We start from the raw sequence: 12,922 nt of genomic DNA, 5'->3' as shown, positions 1-12,922 counted from the left end.
ACTTTTCTCCTCTTAATGCTGACTTTGCTATTTATTATTAATAGTACTTAGGGGTGGAGAGAAGAAATACATCATGGAATCTGTTCAGATTCCTAAGACCTTCAGAAATTTGCCTTGACCTTGAGGTGGGCCTATGGGGATAGCTCTCTCAGGGTACTTATGTTCTGTGCAAGATAGTAGAGTTGGGTGATTTTGACTTAGGATGACATATTTCTGCCTGTTCTCTACAAACAAATGAAGAGTACATCACTTGATGAAAATATTACACCACATGCTGCCGTCTGTCTTTTAATCTTATTAAGTCCTTACTTAATAGTAGAAGAAATTTATAATAATAAAGCTTTCAAGTTGGAGCATTTATCAGAAGAGCACAGTTAGGTTGGTGCTGACAGCTCAGTGGGATAAGACCCAGTGTTGGGAGGGACTAGAAATTCAAAGCAGACATGTCAGAGGAAAGCCATCTAAAGGATGGATCTTTTCCTAGGCACGATCATGCAGTCTTCCAAGTAGCTTCTGGTTCTTCAACCCTGTATTTTGTTTCCTTTGCAGAACGCTGTTTGTTAAGGTCCAGTGTTTGCTTGCTCTCTTTGGGGGTGTACAGAAGATTCCTCTCTGAATATTTCTCCAATATCTTTGCTCTGCTTAACTGTATCATCAGTTTGTCTCTGTCTCTTATTTCACAGAAAACCCTCTCGAGTGCAGTCTTCCTTAGGGTTTTTGAAGCCCAGCCACTTACCATGAGTGTATTTAACCCAAAGAAAAATTCATGCATATTTTACTACTTGCTAAAATTCTGACCATTGACAATTTCCCTAATATTAAAGTTCTCTCCTGTCACTTGGTAGTACTGCTTCCATAGTTTGGGAATCCCTTCTGACATACAGCCAGGTTTAGAGGTCAGTATTCCATCCTGGAAACTACCCTACCCTCTCCAGGTGATTCTTCCAAAGTATCCATTACTTGGCTTGAGGGGAGAAGGTACAAATGTCCATAGTGCTCTACTTAGTCCACAGGAATCTTTTCTCATTAGTTTTCTCCATCAGTCTCCCTGCTTCTTCTACACCTTTGAGCTAGGTAGTGGACTGAGGGTGGTGGGAATGGAAAACCAGTCTCCTATTAGCAGTGCCTTCAGAGGTAGCCTGGATCTTCTCTTTAGAATCATGGCCACTTTGTCTCTGTTGTTCTCAGCTTCATGGTTTCTAATGAAACATGGAAGCAAATACTTCATATTTTACTTCTCCTAAGATGGTGTCTTGCTACTGAAACCATGGTCTTTTGGAAATAGAAGCTTAATTTATAGAAGTCATCAGACTGTTAGAAATTTCAGATGTGTGAATGAGGCATTTCTCTTTAAATTTTACCTTCTTTTTCCACTGATTTTCATACTGATTACTTTGCTGCTCTTTAGATCTTCAGAAGTATTTCATTCCCATCTCTTGGGAAGACATGTTTCCTTTAATGCCATCACAAAAATCTGTAATAATACCATAATGCCAATAATGTGCATATGTAAGGGAATGAAAATATGAAGTGAGGAGAGTTACATATGGATGAAAATTAGTAGTGTTTAAAATATAACATGAAGAGATGATGTATTAATTCATTCCTTATAATAATCCAGAAAAGCTTTAATAAAATATTAATTTGAAGTAGATTTCAACTGCCATTAAAGAATTGGGGTATGTATTTGTGAGACGTTAAAATGCAGACTGGCTCTTATATGTGCCTGCTGTTCATGTCTCTGATAATGCAAGTGGACATTTCTAGCATTTTAAATATTTCATTTGCTTGATTGTATAATGTATTAGAACAGTCTGCAGAGATACTAATTGTATAACACCCAATTTTTTTTATTGTTCAGCATTTGGAAGCTCCTGAAGACAAGTCATTTGGCCGTTCATTAATGGAGGCTGAAGTAAACCTGGACAGTTACCAAACAGCTTTAGAAGAAGTACTCTCATGGCTTCTTTCAGCTGAGGACACATTGCAAGCCCAAGGAGAGATTTCTAATGATGTAGAAGAAGTGAAAGAACAGTTTCATACTCATGAGGTAAAGCAAAATATTGATTTATGAAACAAAGCTCATGACTTGTCATAATGGCAAGTCTCTCTTGTTATCTCAATTACTCTATGAAATCCTTGTGTTTTGGTAATTCGGTTTTTATTTTGAGATGAAAACAAATAAGTATTTATGGGCATGGGATTCCATCAGCCAGCTTTTGAAGTTCTGCCTTGAAGAATGACACTTGAAGTTGCTGAGATCTGATTTTTGCCAGTGACTTATGCCAGGTATACGAGAGCCTAGCTCACTTTTCTTGGGTCAAGGCAGTGCTAAGATATAACTTACACTCCAGAGTACCCGTGTGGTATCAGGCCAGGCCGTACTACACATGATGGGAGACTTTTCCTGAAATGACATACTCATTTGCTTTCCGCCCCTTTCCTATCCTGTTTTCTGCTACTTGGGCTCTTTTGTGGGTCTCCCCAGGAGATTTGACTTAGTAAATCACTTCTGCTTCTCTGCAGAAGTTGACCTAAGTTAATAATTGCACTTAATTCATATTAAAAACAGTATTGGGGAGCACCTGGGTGACTCAGTGAGCTAAGCGGCTGCCTTCGGCTCAAGTCATGATCCCAGGGTCCTGGGATAGAGTCCCACATAAGGCTCCTTGTTCAGCGGGCAGCCTGCTTCTCCTCCCTTTGCCTGCCACTCTGCCTGCTTGTTTTCTCTCTCTGTCAAATAAATAAAATCTTTAAAAAAACAGTATTGGGTTTTGTTAAATTAAAAAAATGAAATCCTTTTACTGAGAATATAATTTAAATGGGCTACAAACTTAAAATTGCAAAAAAAAATAACATTCAAAACTGTAAGGATTGATCTAAAGTATCAACTTTTGTCACCTTCTTTCCCTGTCAGGGGTTCATGATGGATTTAACATCCCATCAGGGACGGGTTGGTAATGTTCTACAACTGGGAAGTCAACTGATTGGAACAGGGAAATTATCAGAAGATGAAGAAAGCGAAGTACAAGAACAAATGAATCTCCTAAATTCAAGATGGGAATGCCTCAGGGTAGCTAGCATGGAAAAACAAAGCAAGTAAGTCTGTGTTTTTAATTCCTAAAAATAGCAAGTTTTGGAATTTTACTATTATTTAGATGCAGTTTCTCATTTCAGTAGGGATTCTCAGTTGGCTTCTCAGGCATATAGCTCTTTTTTTAAGGAATGTTTTGGTTGGATTTTTGTGTCCATTTCATTTTCTTTTTCACTTTTGTAATTAATGTGGAAATGTTGGGTAGAAAGACCATTATCTACAGAACTCTGCTTTAAAACTTGCCAAAACTGGTGTCATAGATAACATTTCTCCAAAATTTAAAATGTGACTCTGGAAGGCATGGAAGTATAAACGGGAAGCCATGCACATAAAATCACCTATTAGGTACAGTTGATAGGATACTTCTCTTCTGAAGGAAAAGCTCTCAAAATATTAAATAGTTTCTCATATGTTTAAGGAAATCCTCTTGAAAAAAATGGTTTCTCATCCGTGTTCAGAAATCCTTATGCAACTACTGTATGGTTGTGAATTATCTTAAGAATATATATTGGCTTTATCAAAAAAGAATTTTTGAGACATTTCTGGAAATGGTGTGTTTCTTCTGAAGGTAACAAGTAGATCTCATCATTCTGGATGTGTTGCTTTGATTTATATTGTTAGGTGTGTGTATTCATGTAGAGCCTATCGAGACAAGATAGATTTATTTTTAAATGAAAAGAAATGAAGTGCCAACCGTGGATTTGAATACATTAAGCTAAAGGAATTGTCCAAGTGCCTTAAGTTTACTTAGCTATTATTTATGAAGATTAAAAGCTTTAAAATAGGACCAAAGAAACTCATTAGATATGCTGGGAAGATTGCTATTTCGGTACTAAATTATAACGTGACAATACAAGGGGGAAAACACATTTTTAAACTCATGTCTTTTGAAAGAAAAAATAAAGCCTATATAGGATAGAATTTTCACAAATATTGGTATTCTGAATCAGGAGATACTAGTCTATACATCCTGACATTTTCCCTGCTGTGATCATTTTTATGATGGCAGCAAACCCTGGAAGTGAGAGTTTAGACCAGCTGTATTAGAATGCGCAAATCAGCCCTGTACCCATGCCCAAGGGTCGACTGATTCATTACACCCACATATCATCATAAATTATAAGATACAGAACCTCCTACTTGTGGTCACATCCCAAACTTCTTCAGGTTATAGCTTCTATTTTTACTAAGCTGTGCAACTTAAACAAAGCAACTTCAGACAAAATTTGCTTGTCTTTAAAATCCCACAGGGAAACCACTGAAATCTCCTTCCTACCTTCTCTTTTTCCATTCCCTTCTGCAGGCTAATTACAGCTGTTGTTCCTCAATCCCTGTTTTTAAATAAGACTGACAATATGGCATCAAGTGTCCGTACCATTTAGTTAATGAATTGCAGTTTGAGACTGAGTTACAATGAAAAGTGAATTCAACCTAAAATTAAAATTGCCAGTTTTTAATGTTTTAAAAAACAGTTTAATAAAAAATAAAAAAAAAAAAAACATCTTGAAGGGATATCTACCATTAGATGATAGATGACAGCATAGATACACATACATGGACAATAGGACACACAACCATATTTATACACATGCACACACACATGTGTATGTATATATACATACATACACACATGCATATATGTGTCTACATGTGTGTGTGCATGTAATTTCCTCACCCCCTTCCTGCTGAAGGATGGAAAAGCTAAAATGGCGGCATCAGTCCTTAGTTAAGCTTGACATTCAAAACGAGTTTGTCTTGAGGGAAGATATGGGTACTTTGGTTTTAAACACTTTGGTTTGTGTTTAAGCTTTTGGAATGATTATTAGGAAGGTAAGGGCATCCTCTTAGTTGGCATAGTTTTTGCTAAAACACAAATTTGAAAATGAGAAACTAATAGGGAGCCACTTGTTGCACATAGTCTTTTCTGGACAATTTGTTGAAATAACCATACACAAAGTATTGTTTCCCAAAGCAAATTCAGAAATCTTTTGTGAGTTTATAAAAGTAACTCTCTTCCATACCACTTTCACTAACTTTGTGTGTCTTCATGCATAAAACCTATTAAATTCTAAATGAGATAAGCCATTACACAAACTATGCTGGACCTGACTCTTAATAGATTTTTTTGGAGGAACCAAAGAGCTAATTATGACAATCAAATGTTGTCAGTATTTTTAAAAAATAATCATTTCATGCTTTTACAAATTGTTACCTGTTCACTTTCTATTATCACGACTATATTGATGACTAGCTTCATATGGAACATCACATGCTGTTTCCAAAGCTATGTAGGAAGGCATGGCAAATTGCTAGTAAACAAAAATGGATCAGTCTACATTTTTTCATCTCCTTTGCAAAAACAGAGTGTGGCTAGACCCCATCGGAAGCCATCATCTCTGCCTAAGCCTAGCTTTAGTGATGAGTGGAATGATAATTAAGGTTTAGGCATATGAGATATAACTGAAGCCATGCTAGAATTTATTTTTTTAATCAGAGGGAGAGTGAGCACAAGCAGAAGGAGTGACAGGCAGAGGGACAAGCAGGCTCCCCACTGAGCAAGGAGCCCCATGTGGAACTCAATCCAGGACCTTAGGATCATGACCTGAGCCGAAGGCAGCTGCTTAACCGGGAAAGCCACTCAGGCATCCTTCCGTGCTAGAATTCTTAAGTTGCAATCTCATAGCAAAAGTAAATAAAAAAAACTAGCTGGGAATACAGATAAGCTTATAACTAAAATCTGTGACTATTTACATTTGACAATTATATATATTACCTACCAACATATCTGCCAGCAATAATAAAATCATATTTGATATATATGCATTGATATATATATACACATCAATTCATTTATGTATATATATTTAATTAATATATATATATTAAATAGGTATATTTATATATATGTGAAACTCTACACACACACATAAATATGTGCAAGTATTAATACACATTAATGGATTGCTTCAAGATATCAGATACATTTGCAGGCACTAGGGATATAGTATTTAGTCATAAGAGATTAAGTTGCAGATCTCCTGGAGCTATGGGGAGGTTGTCATAAAAAAGAACACAAGAGGAAGAAAGGAAGAAGAAGCATCTCTCTGTCACAGTACCTTTTAATTTCTTTAGAAAACTTATTCCTATCTGATATTAGCCTTTGTGATCCAAGAATATTATTTCCAGGGTGTTGCCATTTAATTTGGATTTGAATGACAAGAAAGAATGACCATTTGTAGGTGAGGAGAGTAACATTTCGGGCAGAAGGAACAGCCAATGCTAAGGCCCTAAAAGAGAAACAACTAGCTGGTTAGAGGAAGTGAAAGGTCAAGGTGAATGGGGAGATGCATGTGGAAAGGTTACATGGCCAACGTATAAAATGGGATTAAAAGAAGGATAAAGGTCATCTCTTACATGGCAGTGTTCGTCAGGGTAAGAGATAACGGCTTTGGGCTCTAGCATAAATGCAAGAAAAAGCCATCAGAAGGTTTTTTTTTTTTTTTAAGAGATATATTATTGATTGATTGATTGATTTGAGTGAGCACAAGTGGGAGTGGCAGAGGCAGAGGGAGAAAGACTCCCAAGCAGGCTCTGTACTGAGTGCAGAGCCCAACATGGGGCTCAGTCCCACCACCATGAGATCATGACCTGAGCTGAAACGAAGAGTTGGGCACTTAACCGACTGTGCCACCCAGGTGCCCTCCCACCAGAATGTTTTAAGTAGGGGGGAGACAGGCAAAAAATATCAATAATGACACTAGAAGAAGAGAAGACAATTATAAGGTCAGTGCAGTGACCCAGAAAAGAGATGCCAGGTCTTTAACATTGGAGTATATTCTGTTTTCTTAGCCCAAGAGTTAAATTTATAGACTGTTCCTGTTCTGTTTATTTCAGTTTCATTTTTTGCCTTTTTAACAATCAGGATCCTTTTGCCTTATAAATAGATTCCTTGCCTCATGCACATAGATGTTAGCTATACACAGGTTACATCTGGGAAATACTATTTATCCCACAAACCATTAACAATTATCAAACAAAACAAGAAATTTAAACAATCTATAGTGACGTAACAAAATGCTCCTATTTATACTTTACTCCACTTTGTCTCATGGATATGGTCTTACTTTCTTAAACATCTGTTTATGTGAACTGGTAGCATACTTCCCCTCTGTGATCCTTAGTTACTGAATGATGCAACAGCAGCACTTCTGCTGTGTACCTGGCACACCTCAAAGAGATACTAGGTGAGATAGGGTATGAAAAAGTAGATTGTGAATGCAAAAGAATTATAAAATGCAAAGAACAATCACCATTGTAAATAAGATGGCTAGCCACTTGCTATTTAACTGTACCATTGTGGTTATACTTTGCCTAATATGTATTTTCACTCTTTTTTAAAAATTTATTTTTTATTTATTTCAGCATAACAGTATTCATTATTTTTGCACCACACTCAGTGCTCCATGCAATCTGCACCCTCTCTAATAGCCACCACCTGGTACCCCAACCTCCCACCCCCTGCCCTTTCAAAACCCTCAGATTGTTTTTCACTCTTTATCTCCATCTTGTTCTAATTCCTCATTCGTTTTTTTCCCCAAAGGATATGATTGAGGGTGCTTTCCCTGGGTGTGAGGGAACATGTTTAGGGTGATTGAAATTAGATTTGAAGTTGAAATTTTACAATTGAAACAGTTAGAAATATGCTTTATGTGGTGAAAATATAATGAATACTGTTTTTCTGAAAATAAATAAATTGAAAAAATAAAAAAAAAGAAATGTCAGTATGAATGGATAAAGATGTAATACACACACACACACACACACTAGAATATCACTCAGCCAGTAAAAGAATGAAATCTTGCCATTTGTAGTTATGTGGATGAAGATAGAGTATATACTGCTAAGTGAAATAAGTCTATCAGAGAAAGACAAATATCATATGATCTCATTCATATGTGGAATTTAAGAAATAAAACATATGAACATATGGGAAGGAGTGGAGAGGGAGAGAAGGAAATAAATCGTAAGAGACTCAATGACAGAGAACAAGTTGAGGGTTGATGGAGGGAGGTAGTTAGAGGATGGGCTAGATGGGTGATGGGTATTATGGAGGGCACTTCTTGTGATGAACACTGGGTGTTGTATGTCAGTGATGAATCACTGAATTCTACTACTGTAAACTAGCTAAAAAATTTTAAAAGTCAGTAAAAAATAACAAACACACAGAGGCTTCTCTCTCGTTTCTTCCTCTTTTTACTCCATTTCCATTTGATTCTTTTCTAATTTTTTTCAACTACAATTCTGATACCTTCATGGATATGAATTGATGACAAAGCTAATATGGTAAAGAAGTTTGTAAAGATATCTCTAGCCACACACTACTTTGACACCAACATGCTGCTATTGGTCCATTAAAAATCTATACAACTAATGAATCGTTTAACACTACACCAAAAACTAATGTTGGCTAATTGAACATAATAATAAAAAAATCTTTAACAATGTTTATGAAATTGGAATGAAAGAACTAAGTGCCACTGATGCATAATTAATGAAAACAGGACACTGTCTCTTGACCTACTCAAGTTGGAAACCTTAAGGAGAGGAGGTGAAATAATTGTTGTTTTGATGCGTTTTATGCTGCAGAATACCCTTTGGGTGGTGGGAGGTGAGGGAGCGAGAAGAAAAAGACAAAACTTCCTACTGCGGAAGTGCAAGAAGGCAACTGGCACAGGGACAACAGAAAATCTTCTTCTCTATGAATAAACTCATTAATTTGATTGAAAAATGCAACCTGCAGAGAGAAAAAGAGATTTACTGACATTTCTACAAGGACTCATGAAGATAAGCACAGCAAGTTCCATCAACTTCTCTGATAATTGTGGTTAGGACATGCAGGGGGAAAGTAAAGTCTTTGTGATGGTGGGGGAAGAAAATGAAAGTGAGTCAGGAAGGAGGCCATGTGAAGTTCTGTTCTGGTTTCCATCAGCAGGAGGAGAGATATGAATAGTATCTGGGTAACAATACCAGCCATAACATGGCAAATCATTGTGAATCACCATCCACACTTTGGCGAGAAAAATATGTCTAAAAAATCTGGTTCATCTTTTTTCTCCACATGTCTGTTCCAGTCTTGAAATGAGATGACATACATGAGTGATGAATAAAGTGAAGGAGATGCTGAATAAATGGTGGGTGGGTTTTCTTCCAAGTGAAGGAGCTAACGTATTGCATATATGAATATATAAATGAATGAATGACTATTGAACTAATTTGGTCAGGTATTCCAATCCAACAAATGAATTTGTTGCAAAGACTGTTTTAACAACGTATAATCTCAAATCCCTACATGTGATTTTATATCACTGTTTTGTTAATTCATTTTTAAATTCTTCTAGTGATGTTAAAATGAGAATTTCTTAGAGATCCAGGTGGTTCAAGGACCAACAGGACCAACATTACCTGAGAGCTTATTAAAAATGCAGAATCTCTATCCTCCCTCTGGTCTACAGAATCAGAATCTGCAATTTAGCCAGATTGCAAGTGATTCCTAAGCCCATTACAGTTTGAGCAGCACTGATCTATTTGATACAATTGCAAAATAGTATAAACCCGTACTCCTTCTTTGTAGACCACTGCTTTTAATATTTCTTGTTCCAGTTTTCCTATTAACTGAGGGGCCAAACATTTTAACTACTTTCTTAGAAGCTCCAAAAATGGTTCTGGGTGATGTCTCACTTAATCCTCAAATGTTGATATTATCTCATAGGGGTGACTAATGGAATTGCAAGATTCTCATGAAAGAATGTACAATGAGGAGACAATGTGAGAGTACTGACAATTAATTTCTGGCCTAATAAGCAGCGATAATTAACATATAGTAATTCAGTCACATTCAAATGAATATAACTGGCTGTCACAATTCTTTCTGTAAATGATGTGCAGTTAAAATGTGGAGAGTCCTTGTTCAAATAATAAAAAGTATATGACTTTTACAGTTTAAATTACAAATAGGAAAGCCCAATTTCTAGAATTGATAGAAATAAGAGTAGAGAGTAGGATTTTTTGGAGTGATGCTTTTTCACAAAGATAAACAATGATAATTAGAAAACAAAGTTTAGTTATCCATTCATCTCTCTCACCAACAATTCTTATCTACTATATCCCCAGCAGGTTCTGGATACTGGGGAAGTATCAGTGACCAAAGCAGACTAACTCTCTCTATTATGGAGCTTGCATTCTTAGTGGGAGGACACGGTTACAAAATATTTATAACATATCAGATGGTGATAAATGATAAAGGGAACAGAGGCAGGGGGTAGATTTGGAGAGGAAACGGGATGTGTGTGTGTGTGTGTGTGTGATGGTATGGAGGTAGTCTGTGAGGGAAGGCCTTTCTGGTGAGGTAATGTTTAAGGAAAGCCCTGAATGAAGGGAGGGAATAAGCCATGCAGGTATCTGGGACAAATGGAAAAGTCTGGAGGCAGGGGCATGCTGGGCATGTTTCAGAAACAGTGTGCTGGAGTTGACAAAGAGAAGAATGATGTCATTGTGATTTAGGACCAAAAAATGGTTCAAATTACATTAATAAGATTTTTTCAACAGGAACAGATTTTATGGCAATTGACATTTTTATCATCTTAATTCTGATATTTCTGATTGGGAAAGTGTTCATGTTTTTGTATTATACCTCATGTTTGATGGATAATTAAATGATACCAATTATTCATTCAAGAAATATTTATCATGTGTCTAGTATATGCTAGGCTCTATGCCAGATGTTAGATAGTGACATAATTTTTGAATTTGAGAGTAGGCTTCTCTTGCCATATAAATGAATGTGATCTCTGAATGTCAACATTCCCCATTCCTACTAGGAATAATTTAAACTATCTTCCAATCATTGTATTTAATAGTAGTTCTTGGTTTGTGATGACATGTGTGTTTCTTCATCAACTTTGTGAGTATTTAATCAGGAAGATTGAATTGAGGTTTGCCATAATGTATTTGCCACAAAAATCTTTTGCATCCAGCCATGAAGCTTCTTTATTATGTTACAGTGACTCTTGAATTTATGCTTTCAAAATGCAAATGAATTTGCTTGCATTTTGAACTTTAATCTTGCTCTGGATAGTTGAAGAATATCAATAATTAAACTGCTGTTGAGTTATATGGATGGAGGAATAAAATACATCAGGATTTTGAAAACAATAGGGCATTTTTGTTGTACAGAATTCTTTTTAAACACAACACTATTTCTCACATTCCATTCAGTGAACAAATGAATACAAATACACATTTAATTTTGAAGGAGGGTTGAAATTTTATTTTTATTTCTGGTTGTTGGAAGAGGAACTTGGCAGGTGAATTCTTTCAGAAATACTTATTGTTAGGTTATAGACTAAAAACTGTGGCCTCCAAAATCAGGTTGCAGGGGGTAATATAGTAGTAACTTTCAGAATTAGTGGAAAATTTTGAAAAATGTGCATGTCCTGTTCTCCTTACTTTCTCTTCTGGCCCAAGATAGATGTCAACATACGGGAAATGGCAGATGGTGGTGGTGGAGGAAGGGGGGTAAAGGTGGTAGGAAATAGGAAATAATGATGGTGAAAGTTGTATACATCCGGGGTCATTGTTTTTATTGGATTCTCAGTTTTAAACCATCTATATCATAAGGCATTCATTGAGCTTTGATAAATGCCCCAAACCCTGAGAGTTGAAAACTACTAATGTGCCACCTATGGCCCATTCATTACTGCCATACCAAAAAAGCCGTTACGTATATTTTTGTACATGCATTACTGAAACTTCACTTTTTAAAAAAAAATCAATATTGCTTTACAATTTTAAAACAATGTGGGATTTTCGGTTTGTTATGCTTTGCCTCAAATGTATCATATTTTCTGAGCCTTAGGTTTAATGAAACATTGTAAATATTTATAGTATCTGGTCATTTATTTTACCTTGTCACCATATGTTTGAGGGAAACTAGCTCTCCCTGTATTGTGGTTTCTAGCATTAATGAAAACCTTATGCTAAGAGCATTGGTCTCAATAGTAACAACTATACTTTTCATTTTGGTGCGAACAGAGAAAAAAATTATCCATTAATGACAATCTCTGTAAGATCCCACGAAATGACCTTTTTTCCCTTCTATTTTTATGTCCTGATAATCACTGATAAAAATGAAATGAGGAGTAGATGTAAAAGTCATCTCTAAAAAAATCACATTCATATAGTCAGTATGGCATGATGGTGAAGTAGACCCCAGGGCCAAACTAACGGATTTCCACTCTCCCACCATCCCTCACTAACCCCTTCACCCATGTGTAGCTTTGTGTCCCCATCTGTAAACTGTGGCTAAGATGAGTTCCTGCTTCATTAGGATTAATTATAGCAATAGTTCTGTTGTCTGGCACATGATAAATATAATTTGTTATTCATACATAAAATTATATTTAAATGTCCCAAATTGTGTAAGGTTGGAACTACTATTTTAGTAGGTAATTTACCACATATATAGTACTTTTCATTAATAAATAATTCAGGGAAGACATTTTTATATGTCCTAGACCTGTCTCCATGTCATCCTCTCGGCTCTGGTTCATGTTAATCCTGATAGTCATGCTGCCTCGGCTCAGCTACCCAAACGTTTGCTACTTGCGAACACCCAAGGGCTGAAGTAAAAGTTATGCCTGAGTCCTGAAAACCAACACAATCATTTTCATCCCTGGTTGTTCATTGGAATCACCTGGCTAGACATAAATTCCACTAATTCACATTTCTGTGATAGTTTTAATAAAAACCTGATGTGTAGATGTTACCTTC

At 36.2% G+C, this 12,922-nt stretch overlaps 1 protein-coding gene across 3 annotated transcripts in view; it reads left to right on the top strand.

Annotated features, from left to right (window-relative positions):
• Positions 1 to 12,922, top strand: part of DMD (dystrophin) — a 2,119,021-nt gene that overhangs the window by 559,214 nt on the left and 1,546,885 nt on the right. For all 3 annotated transcript variants that reach the window (XM_045089435.1, XM_045089434.1, XM_045089436.1), the window contains exons 10-11: positions 1,862 to 2,050; positions 2,918 to 3,099. In XM_045089435.1, the coding sequence (XP_044945370.1) occupies positions 1,862 to 2,050; positions 2,918 to 3,099 (371 nt within the window). The remainder of the gene's footprint in view (positions 1 to 1,861; positions 2,051 to 2,917; positions 3,100 to 12,922) is intronic.

This window comes from Mustela putorius, unplaced genomic scaffold (assembly GCF_011764305.1).
Source record: "Mustela putorius furo isolate JIRA1106 unplaced genomic scaffold, ASM1176430v1.1 tig00003836_pilon_pilon_pilon, whole genome shotgun sequence".
In the NCBI taxonomy this organism is placed as follows: Eukaryota; Metazoa; Chordata; class Mammalia; order Carnivora; family Mustelidae; genus Mustela; species Mustela putorius.
This window is presented reverse-complemented; position numbering and strand designations above follow the sequence as displayed.